Source organism: Taurulus bubalis (genome assembly GCF_910589615.1).
Source record: "Taurulus bubalis genome assembly, chromosome: 9".
Lineage (NCBI taxonomy): Eukaryota > Metazoa > Chordata > Actinopteri > Perciformes > Cottidae > Taurulus > Taurulus bubalis.
Window position 1 is genome coordinate 28,896,496 of NC_136597.1, and position 23,321 is coordinate 28,919,816.

At 42.5% G+C, this 23,321-nt stretch overlaps 1 protein-coding gene across 1 annotated transcript in view; it reads left to right on the top strand.

Annotated features, from left to right (window-relative positions):
* Positions 1 to 23,321, top strand: part of ptprbl (protein tyrosine phosphatase receptor type B, like) — a 36,014-nt gene that overhangs the window by 3,400 nt on the left and 9,293 nt on the right. Inside the window, exons 6-24 of the mRNA XM_079223464.1 lie at positions 31 to 294; positions 2,847 to 3,110; positions 3,300 to 3,563; positions 5,100 to 5,363; positions 10,013 to 10,276; positions 10,604 to 10,873; positions 11,130 to 11,393; positions 11,819 to 12,085; positions 12,239 to 12,529; positions 13,517 to 13,795; positions 13,879 to 14,028; positions 16,312 to 16,588; positions 17,022 to 17,119; positions 17,214 to 17,319; positions 18,781 to 18,858; positions 19,448 to 19,465; positions 19,549 to 19,630; positions 20,387 to 20,477; positions 21,916 to 21,992. Coding sequence (XP_079079590.1) covers positions 31 to 294; positions 2,847 to 3,110; positions 3,300 to 3,563; positions 5,100 to 5,363; positions 10,013 to 10,276; positions 10,604 to 10,873; positions 11,130 to 11,393; positions 11,819 to 12,085; positions 12,239 to 12,529; positions 13,517 to 13,795; positions 13,879 to 14,028; positions 16,312 to 16,588; positions 17,022 to 17,119; positions 17,214 to 17,319; positions 18,781 to 18,858; positions 19,448 to 19,465; positions 19,549 to 19,630; positions 20,387 to 20,477; positions 21,916 to 21,992 — 3,668 coding nt within the window. The remainder of the gene's footprint in view (positions 1 to 30; positions 295 to 2,846; positions 3,111 to 3,299; positions 3,564 to 5,099; positions 5,364 to 10,012; positions 10,277 to 10,603; positions 10,874 to 11,129; positions 11,394 to 11,818; positions 12,086 to 12,238; positions 12,530 to 13,516; positions 13,796 to 13,878; positions 14,029 to 16,311; positions 16,589 to 17,021; positions 17,120 to 17,213; positions 17,320 to 18,780; positions 18,859 to 19,447; positions 19,466 to 19,548; positions 19,631 to 20,386; positions 20,478 to 21,915; positions 21,993 to 23,321) is intronic.

Genomic DNA, 23,321 nt, shown 5'->3' on the forward strand with positions numbered 1-23,321 from the left:
CCTCGTGCCCTGATGTCCTCGTGTCCTCAGGTCCGGCCCCGGTCACCAGGCTGCAGGTCTCCAGCCGCGGCACCGACACCCTGCAGGCCCAGTGGGACCGGGCCTCCGGAGACCTGGACTCGTACCGGGTCCTGCTGGTCCAGGACAGCAGCGTCATCAAGAACCAAAGCGTGTCGGCCCAGACCTCCAGCATCGTCTTCCAGGCTCTGAGACCCGGAACCCTGTACCGGGTGGTCCTGACCAGCGTCCAGGCCGGACAGGCCTCCAGACAGAGCGTGGCCGAGGGCCGCACGGGTGAGTGGGTGAGTGTGTGTGTGTGTGTGTGTGTGTGTGTGTGTGAGTGAGTGTGAAGATGAAGATTACATTTTAACAAGAACATTTGACATTTTACTTTCTGAGCAAAAAGATAAAATGAAGTGTGTACGTCTCCGTCACTGTGAATATCACTCTAATACATAAATAATATTAATGAATGAGAATAAATTAAATGTTATATTTTTGCTCTAAATGTCTGCATATTATTTCATTTAAATATGTTTAAAGGATTTAAAATGTTTAATATTACATTCCTGTCTAGAACCAAAAGAAAGAGTTTGTAGTAAACGATGATCAACATCTAGCTTAAAGGGAGAGGACCAGGTGTTCCTAGACCTGGGAGACTAGGTGTTCCTAGACCTGGGAGACTAGGTGTTCCTAGACCTGGGAGACTAGGTGTTCCTAGACCTGGGAGACTAGGTGTTCCTAGACCTGGGAGACTAGGTGTTCCTAGACCTGGGAGACTAGGTGTTCTTAGACCTGGGAGACTAGGTGTTTCTAGACCTGGGAGACTAGGTGTTCCTAGACCTGGGAGACCAGGTGTTCCTAAACCTGGGAGACCAGGTGTTCCTAGACCTGGTGTTCCTAGACCTGGGAGACCAGGTGTTTCTAGACCTGGTGTTCCTAGACCTGGGAAACCAGGTGTTCCTAGACCCGGTGTTCCTAGACCTGGGAGACCAGGTGTTTCTAGACCTGGGAGACCAGGTGTTTCTAGACCTGGTGTTCCTAGACCTGGGAGACTAGGTGTTCCTAGACTTGGAAGACTAGGTGTTCCTAGACTTGGAAGACCAGGTGTTCCTAGACCTGGGAGACCAGGTGTTCCTAGACCTGGGAAACCAGGTGTTCCTAGACCTGGGAGACCAGGTGTCCTAGACCTGGTGTTCCTAGACCTGGGAGACCAGGGATTCCTAGACCTGGGAGACCAGGTGTTTCTAGACCTGGTGTTTCTAGACCTGGTGTTCCTAGACCTGGTGTTCCTAGACCTGGGAGACCAGGTGTTCCTAGACCTGGGAGACCAGGTGTTTCTAGACCTGGTGTTCCTAGACCTGGGAGACCAGGTGTTCCTAGACCTGGTGTTCCTAGATCTGGGAGACCAGGTGTTCCTAGACCTGGGAGACCAGGTGTTCCTAGACCTGGGAGACCAGGTGTTTCTAGACCTGGTGTTCCTAGACCTGGGAGACTAGGTGTTCCTAGACCTGGGAGTATAGGTGTTCCTAGACCTGGGAGACTAGGTGTTCCTAGACCTGGGAGACTAGGTGTTCCTAGACCTGGGAGACTAGGTGTTTCTAGACCTGGGAGACTAGGTGTTCCTAGACCTGGGAGACCAGGTGTTCCTAAACCTGGGAGACCAGGTGTTCCTAGACCTGGTGTTCCTAGACCTGGGAGACCAGGTGTTTCTAGACCTGGTGTTCCTAGACCTGGGAAACCAGGTGTTCCTAGACCCAGTGTTCCTAGACCTGGGAGACCAGGTGTTTCTAGACCTGGGAGACCAGGTGTTTCTAGACCTGGTGTTCCTAGACCTGGGAGACTAGGTGTTCCTAGACTTGGAAGACTAGGTGTTCCTAGACTTGGAAGACCAGGTGTTCCTAGACCTGGGAGACCAGGTGTTCCTAGACCTGGGAAACCAGGTGTTCCTAGACCTGGGAGACCAGGTGTCCTAGACCTGGTGTTCCTAGACCTGGGAGACCAGGGATTCCTAGACCTGGGAGACCAGGTGTTTCTAGACCTGGTGTTTCTAGACCTGGTGTTCCTAGACCTGGTGTTCCTAGACCTGGGAGACCAGGTGTTCCTAGACCTGGGAGACCAGGTGTTTCTAGACCTGGTGTTCCTAGACCTGGGAGACCAGGTGTTCCTAGACCTGGTGTTCCTAGATCTGGGAGACCAGGTGTTCCTAGACCTGGGAGACCAGGTGTTCCTAGACCTGGGAGACCAGGTGTTTCTAGACCTGGTGTTCCTAGACCTGGGAGACCAGGTGTTCCTAGACCTGGGAGACAAGGTGTTCCTAGACCAGGTGTTCCTAGACCAGGTGTTTCTAGACTTGGGAGCCCAGGTGTTCCTAGACCAGGTGTTTCGAGACCAGGTGTTCCTAGACCTGGGAGACCAGGTGTTCCTAGACCTGTGAGACCAGGTGTTTCTAGACCTGGGAGACCAGGTGTTCCTAGACCAGGTGTTCCTAGACCAGGTGTTTCTAGACTTGGGAGACCAGGTGTTCCTAGACCAGGTGTTTCTAGACCTGGGAGACCAGGTGTTCCTAGACCTGGGAGACCAGGTGTTTCTATACCTTGGAGACCAGGTGTTTCTAGACCTGGTGTTCCTAGACCTGGGAGACCAGGTGTTCCTAGACCTGGGAGACCAGGTGTTTCTATACCTTGGAGACCAGGTGTTTCTATACCTTGGAGACCAGGTGTTTCTAGACCTGGTGTTCCTAGACCTGGGAGACCAAGTGTTTCTAGACTTGGGAGACCAGGTGTTTCTAGACCAGGTGGAGACCAGGTGTTCATGTCTCCCCCCCTCCGCCCCTCTCCCCCCAGCCCCGGCTGCAGTTACCGAGGTGACGGTCAGTAACAATGGCCGTCTGGACTTCCTGAGCGTGTCGTGGCGCCCGGCGGCCGGTGACCTGGACGGCTACGTGGTGACGCTGAGCGACCGGCAGACGACGCTGCACACCGTCTCCATCTCCTCGTCCAGTCCAGAGTGCAGCTTCAGCTCTCTGGTGGCCGGACGGCTCTACAACATCTCCATCGCCTCGCGGAGCGGCCGGCACCTCAACCAAACCTTCATCCAGGAGAGGACGCGTACGTACCTGTCTGACTGCAGGTCTGACTGCTGACTGCAGGTCTGTCTGCTGACTGCAGGTCTGTCTGTCTGCTGACTGCAGGTCTGTCTGTCTGCAGGTTTGTCTGTCTGCTGTCTGCAGGTCTGTCTGTCTGTTATTTTCTGTGATTTATGAATTGTATGTTTATGTTTAACCCTTCCTCTCTCAGAGCCATCGCAGGTCCAGAACCCGACCGCAACCCACGCAGCGCGGGACGACTACCTGAAGGTGTACTGGCGTCAGGCCGCTGGGGACTTGGACTTCTACCAGGTGTTCATCAAACACAACAACATGTTCCTGCAGAACAAGACGGTTCTGAAGACGCAGAACGAGTGTGTGTTTACCGGCCTGGTGCCAGGCAGACTCTACACGGTGCTGGTGAGCACCTGGAGCGGGAAGTACGAAACCAGTGCCTCCACTCACGGCCGGACCTGTGAGTGAACTTTGACCCCTTTGATACACAGACACTTTACACTCCACTGGTGGGTCAAACATGTACAGTTACACTTTGGCCACGTTTTGGCACCAGAGGTGAATTTACCTGAATTCAGCGTCGGATATACACAAGGGCAAAGGGCAAAACTGCCCCTAAGAAATATAATTTTGCCCCCGATATTACTAGGAGAGAGGCACAAAATGCCAGCATTATTTCCTCTCATAATTATGATAATTTAATGAACTTAGAAATGTAATGAACTTAGAAATTAGAAATACAGCGTCCGTGTTTAAATCAACCGTCTGGACTTCCTGTCACTCGTAGCGCCGCTGCTGCACAGCTGTTGCGCAACACACAGGCCAACATGTGGACACGCCGCTGGTCAAAGACGTTAGAAAAAGCATCAAATGGCTGCTGGTCCTCTAGCAGCGCTGAAAGCAGCCGTCATTCAGACGCACTTTCCCGCGTGAAATCCACAGAGCTGCGTGGCTACGGATAATATTATGAACCCAGACACAAGGGCGTTTTGGGGATTTCCACAACAAGTACGAAGCAGAAAGAGTGGTTATTTCCATGGTGAATGGCGAAAATGAAACCTGCACGGAGATAAGCCCCGCCCCCTCTTCGGCTCGAATGACAACATTGATGACATGTTGGTCAGTTTGTCTGCTCGAATCACATTTTGCTGCAATAACAATTATTGAAGCGAGATGAACAGACTGACAACTTTATCTTCTTAGATACAATATGTTGACAAAGTTTGCCATTGGGGACAATAGAAAGGAAAAAAGGGAATACATCTCAATACTCAATACATCGCAGTATAAAATAGAATCGTAGATCTCTGGTGATTCCCACCTCTAGTAGGTACAACGTGATTAAGGTAACAAAAAAATCAATAAATATAATGTTGAATTATAAATAAAGAAAGAAACAAGTTATAATTGTTAATAGTTGTTTAAAAAAAATGTAATAACAATAAATTACCACAAAGAAATAAGAATAAAATGGAATATGATTGTCTGATTTATGTTTTCTGTTCTTTTGTTCCAAAAATCTAAGAAAACACTTTGAATCTGTAGACTACTGCCTAATAGTCTTATTGCTGCCATTTGATGACAATTGCTCATATACTTTAAGCCGAAAAAAAGGTAAATTCCTTATTTTGAACAACAGTTAAATGTTATTTCAAAAAAGTGCCCCCAATTTATATTGAAATGCCCCTGAATTTCAGTCAGTGGGGGAAAAAAATGCCCCCTAAAAAATATGTAAATTTCCTACCCTGCCTGAATTAGAAGTGCTTTACTTCAGCAGCCTCAGCTGCTCTCAGGTCAGATTTGACCGTTAGGATGTTGACACCATTACTTATTACTTATATATATATATATATATATATATATATATATATATATATATATATATATATATATATATATATATCAAATGCCATGAAAATGAAGCCATAACTGGTTACCAGAAGTAGATCAACTGTGGGCACACAGACTGACACTTTCTCTGCCGTCCATCGTGCAGTTCCAGCTGCAGTCCGGTCCCTGGTTCTTGCTGGACGGGGTACCGAAGACCTGCGGGTGACGTGGTCTGCTGCCCTGGGGGACCTAGATCACTACGAAGTCCAGCTGCTGTTCAACGATATGAAGGTGTTTCCTCCGATCACTCTGGGAAGCGGCGTGGGAGAGTGCGTGCTGTCATCCCTCACACCTGGACGGCTCTACATGATCCTTGTTTCTACTTTCAGCGGCCCCAACCAGAGGGCCCAGTTCATCGAGGGCCGTACAGGTCAGACTCCCTGTGACGAGGATAGAAGTGAACAGTGTGGCAGTTATACAATGTAGCTGTAGCTCAAGGGGAATGAGAAGTCGTCCTGAAACTGCAAAGTTCACAATTCCATCCCTGGTCTCCTCATAGTTCGCATGTCAAAGTGTCATTTTCTGCTCCTGCTAAGGATGGTTAAATGCAGGAGACCTATTTCATGTATGTAAGAAGTATGTAATATGACAAACAAATACAAGTTTATGTTACAGTGCTGCATTGTTGCAGTGTTGCAGTTATACTGAGACAGTGTTACAATGTGACAGTGTAACTATGATAGTGTTACAATGTTACAATGTGACAGTGTTACAATGTGACAGTGTAACTATAATAGTGTTACAATGTTACAATGTGACAGTGTTACAATGTGACAGTGTTATAGTGTAACTGTAAGAGAGTGTTATAGTGTAACTGTAATACAGTGTAACTGTAATACAGTGTTACAATGTAATTATATTGCAGTGTTACAATGTGACAGTGTTATAGTGTAACTGTAATACAGTGTAACTATAATAGTGTTACATTGTAACTGTAATGCAGTGTTACATTGTAACTGTAATGCAGTGTTATAGTGTAACTGTAATGCAGTGTTATATTGTAAATGTTATACAGTGTTACAGTGTAACTATAATAGTTACATTGTAACTGTAATACAGTGTTACATTGTAACTGTAATTGTCAAGTTCCTATGTATTTTTCAGTCAACTCTAGTCTAGTGGCTTGAGCTTCACGATTGGTGTTGCTGGTGTGGGCAGTGGTCTCCCCCTCACACCTCCTGAAACGTCTGTGGTTAGCGCTTCCTCTGCAATCCTCCGTGCTGTGACGAATTCAGCCCTTCCATGTTCAAACTTTTGGCTTGCTGTTTTCAGAGTCATGACTCTGCTATTTAGCTCATCCTTTGATGACGCAGGAATCCATTGCTCCCACACTGACATCATTGTGGTGAGCTCCTCTATCCGCTTTTCCAAGAGGGTCAGGTGCACTTCATAACACTCCAACATAGTACTTTCAACAACTACACCATCTGCTCGCTCACATGCATGTTCTGCTCCCAAGATTGCCATTCTGAGTCCATCCTTGCCATACCTTGACCACAGGTTCGTCTGGACAGTATCTTTCACTTGTTTAAATCTGGTCTCAGCTTCATTTTCTGTCCTCTCAATGTCGCCCTCTTGCTGCTTGTCAAGCACAACTTCTTCATCTTCTTCTGGCTTTTGCATCTCAGCCAGCATTCCAATCCTGTAGTCATCATTGGCATCAAGCAATTGTCTAAAACAGTCCGAGAGTTTAGTGAACTCCTCCATTAACTCTGCTTCAAGCATGCTGCTTACCCCTCTGGTCATGAAGTTCGCCTGTCTGGTGAAGCTACTTTTTGCAGTGGTCCTCTCTCTTTTGAGCTGCTTGACCGTCTTCCCCAGGGCGTCTTCTGCCATTTTGACTTTCTCTGCGTCAACAGCTTGTGTCTGGATGTCTGAAGCCGTTTATCCTCAAGTCCAGGCTGCTCCGCGTGGTTTTCAACTGTCAAGTTCCTATGTATTTTTCAGTCAACTCTTAGTCCAACTTGCAAAGACCTGGTACATCTGATCCCAAAGGACGCACGGGACAACTCTTTCCAACTCAGCTCAATCTTTATTTTTTCTGATTTACGCACTGTTGGCTGGTTGGTACATCTAAGTTGAAAACCTATGAACACAAAAAGCAAAACATTAAGTGCTCAGCAGCCTGCACTAGCCTACTCGCGGTGCATTCTGGGACTTGTAGTCTTTTCTCTTTTTTTCTTCTTTTTCCTCTAGCAAAGTAACATAATTCGACTAAATAATAATAATTAACTCAACTGTAATACAGTGTTACAGTGTAACTGTAATACAGTGTTACAGTGTAACTGTAATACAGTGCTATAGTGTAACTATAATACAGTGTTATAGTGTAACTGTAACACAGTGTTATAGTGTAACTGTAATACAGTGTTACATTGTATCTGTAATACAGTGTTATAGTGTAACTGTAATACAGTGTTTCAGTGTAACTGTAATACAGTGTTACATTCTAACTGTAATACAGTGTTATAGTGTAACTATAATACGGTGTTATAGTGTAACTATAATACAGTGTTATAGTGTAACTGTAATACAGTGTTACAGTGTAACTGTAATACAGTGTTTCAGTGTAACTGTAATACAGTGTTTCAGTGTAACTGTAATACAGTGTTACATTCTAACTGTAATACAGTGTTATAGTGTAACTATAATACGGTGTTATAGTGTAACTATAATACGGTGTTATAGTGTAACTATAGTACAGTGTTATAGTGTAACTGTAATACAGTGTTACAGTGTAACTGTAATACGGTGTTATAGTGTAACTATAGTACAGTGTTATAGTGTAACTGTAATACAGTGTTACAGTGTAACTGTAATACAGTGTTACATTGTAACTATAATACAGTGTTAAAGTGTAACTGTAATACATTGTTATAGTGTAACTGTAATACATTGTTATAGTGTAACTGTAATAGTGTTACAGTGTAACTATAATAGTGTTACATTGTAACTGTAATACAGTGTTACAATGTGACAGTGTTTCAGTGTAACTGTAATACAGTGTTATAGTCTAACTTTAATGCAGTGTTACAGTGTAACTGTAATACAGTGTTATAGTGTAACTTTAATACATTGTTATAGTGAAACTATAATACAGTGTTATAGTGTAACTGTAATACGGTGTTATAGTGTAACTATAATACAGTGTTATAGTGTAACTGTAATACAGTGTTACAGTGTAACTGTAATACAGTGTTACAGTGTAACTATAATACAGTGTTATAGTGTAACTGGAACACAGTGTTATAGTGTAACTGTAATACAGTGTTACAGTGTAACTATAATACAGTGTTATAGTGTAACTGGAACACAGTGTTATAGTGTAACTGTAATACAGTGTTTCAGTGTAACTGTAATACAGTGTTACATTGTAACTGTAATGCAGTGTTATAGTGTAACTATAATACGGTGTTATAGTGTAACTATAATACAGTGTTATAGTGTAACTGTTATACAGTGTTACAGTGTAACTGTAATACAGTGTTACATTGTAACTGTAATGCAGTGTTATAGTGTAACTGTAATACGGTGTTATAGTGTAACTATACTACAGTGTTATAGTGTAACTGTAATACAGTGTTACAGTGTAACTGTAATACAGTGTTACATTGTAACTGTAATACAGTGTTATAGTGTAACTATAATACAGTGTTATAGTGTAACTGTAATACATTGTTGTAGTGTAACTGTAATACAGTGTTACAGTGTAACTATAATAGTGTTACATTGTAACTGTAATACAGTGTTACAATGTGACAGTGTTTCAGTGTAACTGTAATACAGTGTTATAGTCTAGCTTTAATGCAGTGTTACAGTGGAGCTGTAATACAGTGTTATAGTGTAACTGTAATACAGTGTTATAGTGTAACTGTAATACATTGTTATAATGTAACTGTAATACAGTGTTATAGTGTAACTGTAATACAGTGTTTCAGTGTAACTGTAATACAGTGTTATAGTGTAACTGTAATACAGTGTTACAGTGTAACTGTAATACAGTGTTATAGTGTAACTGTAATACAGTGTTATAGTTTAACTATAATAGTTGTACATTGTAACTGTAATACAGTGTTATAGTGTAACTGTAATACAGTGTTTCAGTGTAACTGTAATACAGTGTTATAGTGTAACTGTAATACGGTGTTATAGTGTAACTATAATACAGTGTTATAGTGTAACTGTAACACAGTGTTATAGTGTAACTGTAATACAGTGTTTCAGTGTAACTGTAATACAGTGTTACATTGTAACTGTAATGCAGTGTTATAGTGTAACTATAATACGGTGTTATAGTGTAACTATACTACAGTGTTATAGTGTAACTGTAATACAGTGTTACAGTGTAACTGTAATACAGTGTTACATTGTAACTGTAATACAGTGTTATAGTGTAACTATAATACAGTGTTATAGTGTAACTGTAATACATTGTTGTAGTGTAACTGTAATACAGTGTTACAGTGTAACTATAATAGTGTTACATTGTAACTGTAATACAGTGTTACAATGTGACAGTGTTATAGTGTATCTGTAATACAGTGTTATAGTGTAACTGTAATACAGTGCTACAGTGTAACTATAATAGTGTTACATTGTAACTGTAATACAGTGTTACAATGTGACAGTGTTTCAGTGTAACTGTAATACAGTGTTATAGTCTAGCTTTAATGCAGTGTTACAGTGGAGCTGTAATACAGTGTTATAGTGTAACTGTAATACAGTGTTATAGTGTAACTATAATACAGTGTTGTAGTGTAACTGTAATACAGTGTTATAGTGTAACTATAATACAGTGTTATAGTGTAACTGTAGTACAGTGTTATAATGTAACCTTAATGCAGTGTTATAGTGTAACTGTAATACAATGTTACAGTGTAACTGTAATACAGTGTAACTGTAATACAGTGTTTTAGTGTAACTGTAATACAGTGTTTTAGTGTAACTGTAATACAGTGTTACAATGTGTGTTGCAGTGTTTCTGTTGTCTTGGTTCAAAGGTGTCTCTTCCCTGCTCAGTTCCCAGTAAAGTGAAGAACATCCACATCAGTAACAGCGGCGACAGCAGCAGCCTGAAGGTGAGCTGGACCTGCGGTCAGGGCGACGTGGACGGGTACTCTGTGTTCCTGTACAGACGGGACAGACAGCTGGACGTCCGGCCCGTCCTCAAACACCACAGTGAGGTGACGTTCGGCTCCCTGCAGCCGGGACAGATGTACAGTGTGACGGTTCAGTCCGTCAGCGGAGACCTGCTCAACAACAACACGGCCACAGGACGTACAGGTAATACACTGAACTATGCTGAGCTCTGTGTACTATGCCGTACTATGCAGCATTGTATACTCAACTGTTAAAGCTTATACTTTAACAGTTATGTGATACATCATACTTGTGTACTTGTACTGCTTATACTTTAACGGTTTTATGATACATAATACTTGTGTACTTGTACTGCTTATACTTTAACGGTTATATGATACATCATACTTTTGTACTTGTACTGCTTATACTTTAACAGTTATATGATGCATCATACTTGTGTACTTGTACTGCTTATACTTTAACGGTTATATGATACATCATACTTGTGTACTTGTACTTGTCCCTCAGTGCCCTCAGCAGTGACGGGGCTGCAGGTGGAGGAGCTCCAGCTCACCTGCAGCCTCCAGGTGAGCTGGCAGGAGGCTCTGGGCGCGTCGGACGGGTACGTCCTGCAGCTTCTGGATGACCGAGGCAGTCTGGTGACCAACTCCTCTCAGGCTTCCGGACACACCAGGTTCCAGTTTGTAGGCCTCACCCCAGGCAAGAGGTACCGAGTCCTGGTCCAGACCACCAGCGGCGGCGTCCACAGCCAGGTAGTCAGCGCTGGGACTCGAACACGTAAGACTTCCTGTTTCTGACTCGGATGGGAAAGTGTGCTTCACTGATCAACTGTCTGAACATTTCTTTAAAAAAAGTTTGTTTGTATTTTGAGAAAGAAAAGTCATTATGTTCCGAAATAAAAACGGGATGTAAAAGTTCTAACACTTCCAATAAAAATACGTAATAATGGGAATACATTTGGATTATTTCTATGTGCTCATGAGTAATATTTATATTTACACATCTAATAATGAAGTAATAATATTTCTCTCAGGTCCTGCAGCCGTCACTGATCTGTCCATCAAAGCCAACGCCACCACCCGCCTGTCCTTCCACTGGTCTCCACCTCACGGAGAGTTTGACGTTTATGATATTTTCTTGTATAAAAGCGACGACTCGCTGCAGGAGAGACGGCGCGGCCAGTCCAGCAGTCAGCAGTGCTCCTTCCAGGGTCTCAGACCTGGAGCTCCGTACCGGATGGTGGTGGTGACCCACAGTGGGGAGCAGACCAGCCAGTCCTCCATCTGGGCCCGGACCGGTGAGAGGCTTCACAGCACTATTATGAATCGGGTTCAGACCCAGAAGCATTTGTGCTGCGTTGTTATTATTTCTTTGTGATGATGTGCAGGAGCTTCCCCCCCCAAAAAAATAGACTCCAGGCAGCGAATTAACGCCCAAAAACTAACCCTCCAGCTGCTGTTGAGCTGTTTCCTTTTGTTCAGCAAAAGAAGGGTTAGAATGCCTGCTGCTATTATTATTACTATTATTATTACTATTGCTATCACTATTATTAATATTATCATTATTATTATTGTTACTATTTAATGTTACTACTTTAATTATTATTAATAAACTATCACTGTCCAAATAAAGGTGATGCTGTTGAAGTCCTATTTCCTCATTTTGGACTGACAGGTTTGTAAAAGGCTCAGTTTAAACTTCTGCCCTCCGTCTCGTCTTCAGTCCCGGCAGCCGTGGTGTCTCTGGAGGCTCACAGTGGAAATCAGTCTGGTGCTCTGTGGGTGAGCTGGGATCGTGGCAGTGGGGATCTGAGCGGGTACCTGCTGTCTCTCTACGACCTTGACGGCTCTCAGCGGGCCGCGCAGCCGCTGGGCTCAGTGGCCACAGAGTTTGTCTTCTCAGGCCTGGTGCCCGGTCGACTGTACCGAGCCGAGGTGTTGAGCCTCAGTGGAGAGCTGAGCAACAGAGCCAGCACACTGGGAAGAACTGGTGAGATGTAACTGATGCCCCTGGAATACCCTGGAATGTCCTGGAATATCAAAGAAGCCTGAGACATGTAGTTGAATAAAAATGGAGAAGATTCGTACTTGATGCTTTTAGTCCAGAAGTCTGTAAATGAGAATATGTTTCTGTCCTCCTCAGCTCCACGACCCCCCACCTCCTTCCTGTTTGGGGGGGTCACCAACACCTCCCTGGAGGTTTCCTGGAGCGGCGCCGTCGACTCCGACTACGATGACTTCGACCTGCAGTGGACTCCTCGGGACCGGTTGTCCGTCATCGACCCGTACCACAGCCGCACCTCTGGCAGCCGCATCCTGAGAGGGATGTTCCCCGGACGGCTGTACACCTTCAGCCTCCGCAGTGTCAGTGGGGCCACGGAGCCGGGGGCCACGGCCACCTACAGCATAGCCATTCAGAACAGCATCCGGACCAGTAGGTGGCATCACTTCAATTCATTGTGCTCTGTTTGTCCCTCTAAGGTACTATGAGCTCTCTAATGGGGTAATATGGTACTATGAGCTCCTTAACTTTACACTTTCACATAACACTTCATTCCGTGCACTTTGTTTTAACTTCCATTTTCATACTCTGTAAATCCCATTGTAAATATAAATGCTCCCATTTTATTGCACTCTGTTTTATGTTTATTGTTAAATATTAAATATAGTAAGGAGATGAGTTTCCTCTGTAGGACTCAGCCTTAGAGATAGAGTGAGGAGATGAGTTTCCTCTGTAGGACTCAGCCATAGAGATTGAGTAAGGAGATGAGCTTCCTCTGTAGGGCTCAGCCTTAGAGATAGAGTAAGGAGATGAGTTTCCTCTGTAGGGCTCAGCCTTAGAGATAGAGTAAGGAGATGAGTTTCTTCTATAGGACTCTTAGAGATAGAGTAAGGAGATGAGTTTCCTCTATAGGACTCTTAGAGATAGAGTAAGGAGATGAGTTTCCTCTGTAGAGCTCAGCCTTAGAGATAGAGTAAGGAGATGAGCTTCCTCTGTAGGGCTCAGTTATAGAGATAGAGTAAGGAGATGAGCTTCCTCTGTAGGGCTCAGTTATAGAGATAGAGTAAGGAGATGAGCTTCCTCTGTAGGGCTCAGTTATAGAGATAGAGTAAGGAGATGAGTTTCTTCTATTGGACTCTCAGAGATAAAGTAAGGAGATGAGTTTCCTCTGTAGGACTCAGTCTTAGAGATAGAGAAAGGAGATGAGTTGATGATGATACTAATAATAATACTAGTAATAGTAATGATAATAATAATAATCTAAAATATAATACACTTTTCAAAAATGAATTCATTATTGGATTATTTTCTGTTCCTTATTATACTGGGGTGAAATACATGAATAGATGTACTCTATGGTACCTCATTATGTGCGTATTAATAATACTTGTGAGTTATTGTGCTTGTGTCTTGCCGTAGAACCGGAGCGAGTCCACAGCCTCCACTGTCGCCCTCAGAGCTCCACCTCCATCTGCTGCTCCTGGGGGCCCCCGGAGGCCGACTACGACTCCTACACCATCGAGTGTCTCCACCAGGAGTCCCGGGTCCTGGTCTACTCGCGCCGCACCGGCAAGGACTCCACCGGCTACCTCATCACCCAGCTGGAGCCCCACAAGCGCTACGCCGTCTCCGTGAAGGTGATCTCAGACCAGACCACCAGTGAGGAGGCTCTGGACAGCGTGGTGACCATGATCGACCGTAAGAACACCGACACCTTCTGACCTGAAGGATACTTTAACGTTCATGTCTGACACCTCATTGACACCTCATTGACTCCTCAGGTCCTCCGGTGCCCCCTCTCAGTACCCGGGTCAGTGGCCGGACCGCTGTGGTCACCAAGTCCTCCATCTTCTTCAGGTTCAACTGCAGCTGGTTCAGTGACGTCAACGGAGCCATCAAGTTCTTCACTGTAGTTGTTACAGAGTCCCAAGGTACGTATGTATGTATGTATATGTGTATATACATATGTATGTATGTATGTATATATTGTAGTGTCAAGGGTTGTCCCTAGTGCAAAGAGAGCTAAAAACAGGCACAATCAGAAGGTATAAATGAAGGTGAAGGATTATTTTCCATACCACCAGTAACGTATTCCTTTAAATTAAAAATCTACAAAAGTCCATCAATAAGCACAAAGCGTCCCGGAGGAGAAAGTTGTTTACAAGGCCCTCTTTAGGTTGCCAAATGCTTCTTCTGCCGCCGGGGACCATGTCACCAGACGGGAGTGTATCTTGGTTTTCAGTTCTGTGAGAGGGGCTGCTATCACAGAAAAGTCAGTGATGAACCGGTAATAATTGGCAAGGCCCCAAAAGGATCTCACCTGCTACCTGCTAACGGCTTTGGCCAGTCTTGGCACAGAGTTTTGCCTTCTGGGGTTTGACAAGGCCCCGACCAATGGTATACCCCAAGTAGTTGGTATCCCCAAAGGCCAGCTTACATTTTTTGGGGTTCGCTGTCAAGCCTGCCTGTCAGAGAGAGTCCAAGACCTTCTGCACACGCGGTAAGTGGCTTTCCCAGTCTGGGCTCTGAATCACAACATCGTAATAGGCCGATGCGTACTCTCGATGGGGTTTCAGTACCTGATCCATCAGCCTCTTTTTAAGGGACCAAAAGTAATTGGACAAATTAATAAAAATCATAAATAAATAATTGTTTCTTTTAATACTTTGTTGAAAATCCTCAATGACAGCCTGAAGTCTGGATTCTATAGACACGCTGGGTTTTGTCCCTGGTGATGCTCTGCCAGGCCTCTACTGCAACCGCCTTCAGTTCCTGCTGGTTCTTGGGGCATTTTCCCTTCAGTTTTGTCTTCAGCAAGTGAAATGCATGCGCAATTGGATTCAGGTCAGGTGATTGACTCGGCCATTGCAGAACATTACACTTCTTTGCCTTAAAAACCTCCTTGGTTGCTTTCGCATTATGCCTCGGGTCATTGTCCATCTGCACTGTGAAGCGCCGTTCAATGAGTTCTGAAGCATTTGGCTGAATAAGAGCAGATAATATTGCCGAAACACTTCCGAATTCATCCTGCTGCTTTTGTCAGCAGTCGCATCATCAATAAATACAATGGAACCAATTCCATTGGCAGCCATACATGCCCACGCCATACCACTACCTCCACCATGCTTCACTGATGAGGTGATATGCTTTGATCATGAGCAGTTCCTTTCCTTCTCCATATTCTTCTCTTCCCATCATTCTGGTACAAGTTTATCTCATCTGTCCATAGGATGTTCTTCCAGAACTGTACAGGTTCTGTCCAATTGAGCCTGCATTTCACTTGCTGAAGACAAAACTGAAGGGAAAATGCCCCAAGAACCAGCAGGAACTGAAGACGGTTGCAGTAGAGGCCTGGCAGAGCATCACCAGGGACGAAACCCAGCGTGTCTATAGAATTCAGACTTCAGGCTGTCATTGAGTACAAAGGATTTTCAACAAAGTATTAAAGGTAACAATTAGATTTATGATGATATTAACTTGTCCAATTGCTTAAAAAGAGGGTGGCCACATTTGAATTTGTTGTAGTTCCTACACCGTTCACCTGATTTGGATGTAAATACCCTCATATTAAATGAATGAATATATACTTTATTAATCCCCAAGGGGAAATTTAGTGTCACGTAGCAGCCATTTACACAGAAAATAAAATAAGTTAAGATATAAAAACAACAGGGATGAAAGATATATGCAATAATAATACTAATAGAATAAAGATAAAAAAGAACAACAACAATAAAATAGCTGTATGAAAGAAATAATAACAGAGTATTAATTTAGGAATTAAATTAAATTAAACTTAAGCAGTAGAAGTGCAAGAGTGCAAGTATGTATGTGCATATTAAGGTGTAAATAAAAATAAAATAAAAATAAAATAACAACAACAACAAACAATAGGAGAGTGCAAAAATGCAATAAATGTATATAATATAATATGTTGATATGACATTAAAGCTGAAAGTCTGCACTTAAAGCACATCTTGATTTTTTCATTTCAGATCCATTGTTGTGGTGTACAGAGCCAAAATAATGAAAAATGTGTCAATGTCCAAATATTTATGGACCTGACTGTATATATGTATGTATTTATATATTTATATGTGTATATGTATGTATGTGGCGGTGACAGAGTCCCAAGGTACCTGTAATTGTACTTGTACCTTGTAACTTGCACATGTGTGTACTCCAACCCGTGTACCTGTGCTCGCCGTGTGAAGGGGCGGACGTGGAGCAGCCGGACCAGCAGCACCCTCTGCCCTCCTACCTGGACTACCAGTCCAACGGCTCTGTGAAGTCCTACCAGACCGGTTTCTTCCCCAGCCGCTGCGCCGAGGGCCCCGATAGCAGCGCTCACAGCTTTGAGCTGAGTCTGGGGACGGGCATGGACTCACTGGGGGGGCCCTGTGACCGCAGAGACTCAGACCTGGACCCAGGGACCAGCAGAGTCCTGAACCTGTTCTGTGACGGACCGCTAAAACCCAAAACCTCCTACAGGTACTGCACGACAGAAAACCAATCCTCTGGGAAAGTTTTAACTTTATATTAATATAATAATAATAATAATAATAATAATAATATGTCATCATTAACGTAACACCATTTTTAAAGATGTTTTTCATCATACTTCTTTTCCAAAGTAAACAAAAATGTATTTAATATTAGTAATAATATTATTATAGTAGTAACAATCATTCCTTTTATCTTTACAAACCATAACTTGTGTAAATGAGTCAGAAGGTTTTATTCTCAACGTTTTATTGTGAAAGTCCTTTGTTAAAAAATAGGAACAAAATGATGTTTGGATTTTGTGCAGTTTATTCATTTGAAGAGAACAGAATATCTTCTGAACTCATAAGGTGTATGTGCATTGTATGAATATTCATTTTGGGTATCTAAGAGGTTTGTATGCCCTGTGCTGCGTCTGCAGGCTAAGCGTCCGAGCGTTCACTCAGCTGTTCGATGAAGACAAGAACGACTCTCTTTTCAGCGACACCTTCCTGTCACCGCCTGTGGTCACCGAGGCCGGTAAGAGGACAGCTTCCAGTCAGTCAGTTATGTATAGCTGGAGAAAACTGTAGGAACACTTGTGGATGAAGGCCTTCACTGTGTCCTCCCTCAGAGCCTCTGAGCGGGGTGATGGAGGGCGTCGGTGCCGCCATGTTCCTCGTCGTTACGATGGTGGGCGTCGCCGCTCTGCTGCTCTGTAGACGAACGGCTCGCAAAGAGTGAGTATCCAAAACCTGAAGCTGAACACAACACTCCACCCTCCTGTTGTGATTGGACAATTGTTTTTCATTATGAAATCTCAAAAATAAAAAGCTCCTCTTACCTCCTCACTAACAGTTATGACAGTACGTACTCCTGTCAGGTCTGTGCTGCTCTCTGCTGGACTGGAACACAACACCTCCTCACTAGCTGGACTGGAACACAGTTCAATTCAATTCAGTTTATTTGATAGAGCCCAACATCACAAATACAAGTAATCCTCTGAGGGCTTTACGATCTTGTAACATAGCATCCTGTCCCGGGACCTCACATTGGATCAGGAAAATCTCCCCAAATAAAGATAGTAAAAACCCTTTCACAGGGAAAACAGGAAGAACCTTCAGGAGAGCAACAGAGGAGGATCCCTCTCCTGGATGGACAGAAGAATAGATGTCATGTGACCAGAATGAATAACGTAACAGAGTTACAGCACATTACATGAATATGACAGAAATTATTCATATAATGAGTAGTAGGCATGGTCCATGATCCAGATAGCCACGATCCATGAAGCAGAAGAAGGTAGAGAGAAGGGAGGGGTGGGCCATCAGCAGGGCCATGGCAGCAGGCAGGACCGTTTCCAGGCAGCCATGAATCCATGGAAAAAGAAAGTAGAGTTAGTAATGTGCATTGAAGAGACAATCATTTATCCAGAAGGAGAGAAAGAGGAAGAGAGGAAGAGAAGAGGAGCTCAGTGTATCCTAAGATGTCCCCCAGCAGTCTAGACCTATAGCAGCATATCTAGGGGCTGGACCAGTCAAACCTGAGCCAGCCCTAACTATAAGCCTGAACCAGCCCTAACTATAAACCTGAAACATCCCTAACTATAAACCTGAACCAGTCCTAACTATAGACCTGAACCAGTCCTAACTATAGACCTGAACCAGTCCTAACTATAGACCTGAAACAGCCTTAACTATAAACCTGAACCAGCCCAAACTATAGACCTGAACCAGTAACTATAGACCTGAACCAGTCCTAACTATAAACCTGAAACAGCCCTAACTATAGACCTGAGCCAGCCCTAACTATAGACCTGAACCAGTAACTATAGACCTGAACCAGTCCTAACTATAGACCTGAACCAGCCCTAACTATAGACCTGAACCAGTAACTATAGACCTGAACCAGTCCTAACTATAAGCCTGAAACAGTCCTAACTATAAGCGCCATCAAAGAGGAAAGTCTTAAGTCTACTCTTACATGAGATGACTGTCTGCCCCCCAGACTGAAAGTGGAAGCTGGTTCCACAGAAGAGGAGCCCAATAACTGAAAGCTCTCCTCCCAACCTACTTTTTAACACTCTGGGAACCACAAGTAACCCTGCATTCAGTGAGCGTAACGCAACACCTCCTCACCAGATGGGCTGGAACGCAACACCTCCTCACTAACCCTAATGACAGTGCACTGCTGTGTTTCAGAGTTCAGGAGAGATCGACAGTGAGGATGAATGTGAGGAGAGAGATGCCGACATCAGGATTCCACCTGGGAGTCAGAGGGTAAAAGTACTGCGTATAATACTACGTACTGTACTGTAGTGATACACTCAGGACACTACTACATTACATTTCATTTAGCGGCCGCTTTTATCTAAAGCGACAATAGTACATACCTGATCATGCATATTAACACTAGGAATACTACTGTAGTACACTGCTGATTATACTGCATACTGACACTTATAATAATATATTAATAATAGGACTATTACTAACATTTTACCTCCGATCTGTAAACCAGTATTACCTGCACTACTAATAATAACCCTAAAGTGAATGTTAATTCTGAGATTAATACTAATACTACTAGTAGTACGATTAATAACTGCTGGTGAAAACAATATATTGTAAATAATTGAGAGTGAACCGCTGTGCTGCAGATAGATCCTGCTTTTCATCATTCATCATTCTTTTCTTTTATTACTGTTTTGTATTGCTTATTTAGGATAATATAATGTTTTTGCCTCTTCTTGCACTTTACCCTCTGCTGCTGTAGTCCTGTAAGTTCCCCCACTGCGGGATGAATAAAGGATTATCTTCTCTTATTCATGGACACATGTTAACATACCTTCCTCCTTTTATTCCTCAGAAACCGTCGAGTCTCAAGGTGAGAAATTCAAACGTCTTCTCTTCAACACTTAGTTTTAGCAGTTTGTTTTCTTACTAAAACATGTACTTTGTGTCTTTCAGTCCCATCAAGATCCTGAACTTTGAGAGTCACTACAACAAGCTGCAGGCCGACTCCAACTACCTGCTGTCAGACGAGTACGAGGTGACCATGAAACACAACATAGAAACAGATGTAAAGAGTCACAGAGAGCCTGACAAATGTTACAGATTATAAAGAGAAACACAGAAGCAACATAACGATGCTCATCAAATAGAGATGGAGCAGACAGAGCAACATAACGATGCTCATCAAATAGAGATGGAGCAGACAGAGCAACATAACGATGCTCATCAAATAGAGATGGAGCAGACAGAGCAACATAACGATGCTCATCAAATAGAGATGGAGCAGACAGAGCAACATAACGATGCTCATCAAATAGAGATGGAGCAGACAGAGCAACATGATGATGCTCATCAAATAGAGATGGAGCAGACAGAGCAACATAACGATGCTCATCAAATAGAGATGGAGCAGACAGAGCAACATAACGATGCTCATCAAATAGAGATGGAGCAGACAGAGCAACATGATGATGCTCATCAAATAGAGATGGAGCAGACAGAGCAACATGATGATGCTCATCAAATAGAGATGGAGCAGACAGAGCAACATGATGATGCTCATCAAATAGAGATGGAGCAGACAGAGCAACATGATGATGCTCATAATAAGGTCTCTGGTAGACAGTTGAGATTTTTTGTTTTTTATTTAAAAGAACAATAATCAGTTTAATCCAAACGTATGTTCTGCTCAACGATATACATTTAAATGCCAGAAGATATTTGGTTTACTTCTACTTAACTCTTGAAGAACCTCTGACTTCATCGTGATTCAGTTCGTTGTTGCTTTCTTCAGGATCTGAAAGACGTCGGTCGTAATCAACCGCTGGACTCGGCTCTGCTGCCGGAGAACCGCGGCAAGAACCGGTACAACAACATCCTGCCCTGTGAGTGACAATTATTATTATATATTTATATACAGAAATATATCAACACAGATAAGGAAACTCATTAACACAGAGAAGAAGACTCATAAATACAGAGAATAAGACTAGTTAACACAGAGAAAAAGACTCATTAATACAGAGAAGAGGACTCATTAACACAGAGGATGAGAAGACTCATTAACACAGAGGATGAGAAGACTCATTAACACAGAGGATGAGAAGACTCATTAACACAGAGGATGAGAAGACTCATTAACACAGAGGATGAGAAGACTCATTAACACAGAACAGAAGACGCATTAACACAGAGGATGAGAAGACTCATTAACACAGAGAAGAAGACTCATTAACACAGAGGATGAGAAGACTCATTAACACAGAGAAGAAGACTCATTAACACAGAGAAGAAGACTCATTAACACAGAGGATGAGAAGACTCATAAACAGAGAGAAGAAGAACAGAGAGAAGAAGACTCATTAACACAGAGGAGAAGACTCATTAACACGAAGGAGGAGACTCATTAACACAGAGGATGAGAAAACTCAATAACACAGAGAAGAAGACGCATTAACACAAAGGAGGAGAAGACTCATTAACACAGAGGAGGAGAAGACTCATTAACACAGAGGAGGAGAAGACTCATTAACACAGAGGAGGAGAAGACTCATTAACACAGAGGATGAGAAGACTCATTAACACAGAACAGAAGATGCATTAACACAGAGAAGAAGACTCATTAACACAGAGAAGAAGACTCATTAACACAGATAAGAAGACTCATTAACACAGAGAAGAAGACTCATTAACACAGAGAAGAAGACTCATTAACACAGAGAAGAAGACTCATTAACACAGAGAAGAAGACTCATTAACACGAAGGAGGAGTCTCATTAACACAGAGGATGAGAAAACTCAATAACACAGAGAAGAAGACGCATTAACACAAAGGAGGAGACTCATTAACACAGAGGAGGAGAAGACTCATTAACACAGAGGAGGAGAAGACTCATTAACACAGAGGAGGAGAAGACTCATTAACACAGAGGATGAGAAGACTCATTAACACAGAACAGAAGATGCATTAACACAGAGAAGAAGACTCATTAACACAGAGAAGAAGACTCATTAACACAGAGAAGAAGACTCATTAACACAGAGAAGAAGACTCATTAACACAGAGAAGAAGACTCATTAACACAGAGAAGAAGACTCATTAACACAGAGAAGAAGACTCATTAACACAGAGGAGAAGACTCATTAACAGAGAGAAGAAGACTCATTAACACAGAGAAGAAGACTCATCAACACAGAGGAGAAGACTCATTAACACAGAGGAGAAGACTCATAAACAGAGAGAAGAAGACTCATTAACACAGAGAAGAAGACTCATCAACACAGAGGAGGAGAAGACTCCTTATGTTTCCGTTTCTGTTTCAGATGACTCCACTCGGGTGAAGCTTTCTTACGTGGATGATGATCCGTGCTCCGACTACATCAACGCTAGCTACATGCCTGTAAGATGATGATGATATTGATTAATTTGTTGATTAACCAAACTGTTCTCTGAGTACTGATGGTATTTAAATCTATAGTGGAGTTTTAAACTTCCTCTTGTATGTTTGTCAGTTTTAAACTTCTTCCTGTATGCTTCAGTCTGTTTTAAACTTCCTCCTGTATGTTTCAGTCTGTTTTAAACTTCCTCCTGTATGTTTTTAAGTCAGTTTTAAACTTCCTCCTGTATGTTTCAGTCTGTTTTAAACTTCCTCCTGTATGTTTTTAAGTCTGTTTTAAACTTCCTCCTGTATGTTTTTAAGTCAGTTTTAAACTTCCTCCTGTATGTTTCAGTCTGTTTTAAACTTCCTCTTGTATGTTTTTAAGTCAGTTTTAAACTTCCTCCTGTATGTTTCAGTCTGTTTTAAACTTCCTCCTGTATGTTTTTAAGTCAGTTTTAAACTTCCTCCTGTATGTTTCAGTCTGTTGTAAACTTCCTCCTGTATGTTTTTAAGTCAGTTTTAAACTTCCTCCTGTATGTTTCAGTCTGTTTTAAACTTCCTCCTGTATGTTTTTAAGTCTGTTTTAAACTTCCTCCTGTATGTTTCAGTCTGTTTTAAACTTCCTCCTGTATGTTTTTAAGTCTGTTTTAAACTTCCTCCTGTATGTTTCAGTCTGTTTTAAACTTCCTCCTGTATGTTTTTAAGTCTGTTTTAAACTTCCTCCTGTATGTTTTTAAGTCTGTTTTAAACTTCCTCCTGTATGTTTCAGTCTGTTTTAAACTTCCTCCTGTATGTTTTTAAGTCTGTTTTAAACTTCCTCCTGTATGTTTTTAAGTCTGTTTTAAACTTCCTCCTGTATGTTTTTAAGTCAGTTTTAAACTTCCTCCTGTATGTTTCAGTCTGTTTTAAACTTCCTCTTGTATGTTTTTAAGTCAGTTTTAAACTTCCTCCTGTATGTTTCAGTCAGTTTTAAACTTCCTCTTGTATGTTTTTAAGTCTGTTTTAAACTTCCTCCTGTATGTTTCAGTCAGTTTTAAACTTCCTCCTGTATGTTTCAGTCAGTTTTAAACTTCCTCCTGTATGTTTCAGTCAGTTTTAAACTTCCTCCTGTATGTTTCAGTCTGTTTTAAACTTCCTCCTGTATGTTTTTAAGTCAGTTTTAAACTTCTTCCTGTATGTTTCATTCTGTTTTAAACTTCCTCCTTTATGTTTTTAAGTCAGTTTTAAACTTCTTCCTGTATGTTTCAGTCTGTTTTAAACTTCCTCCTGTATGTTTTTAAGTCTGTTTTAAACTTCCTCCTGTATGTTTTTAAGTCTGTTTTAAACTTCCTCCTGTATGTTTCAGTCTGT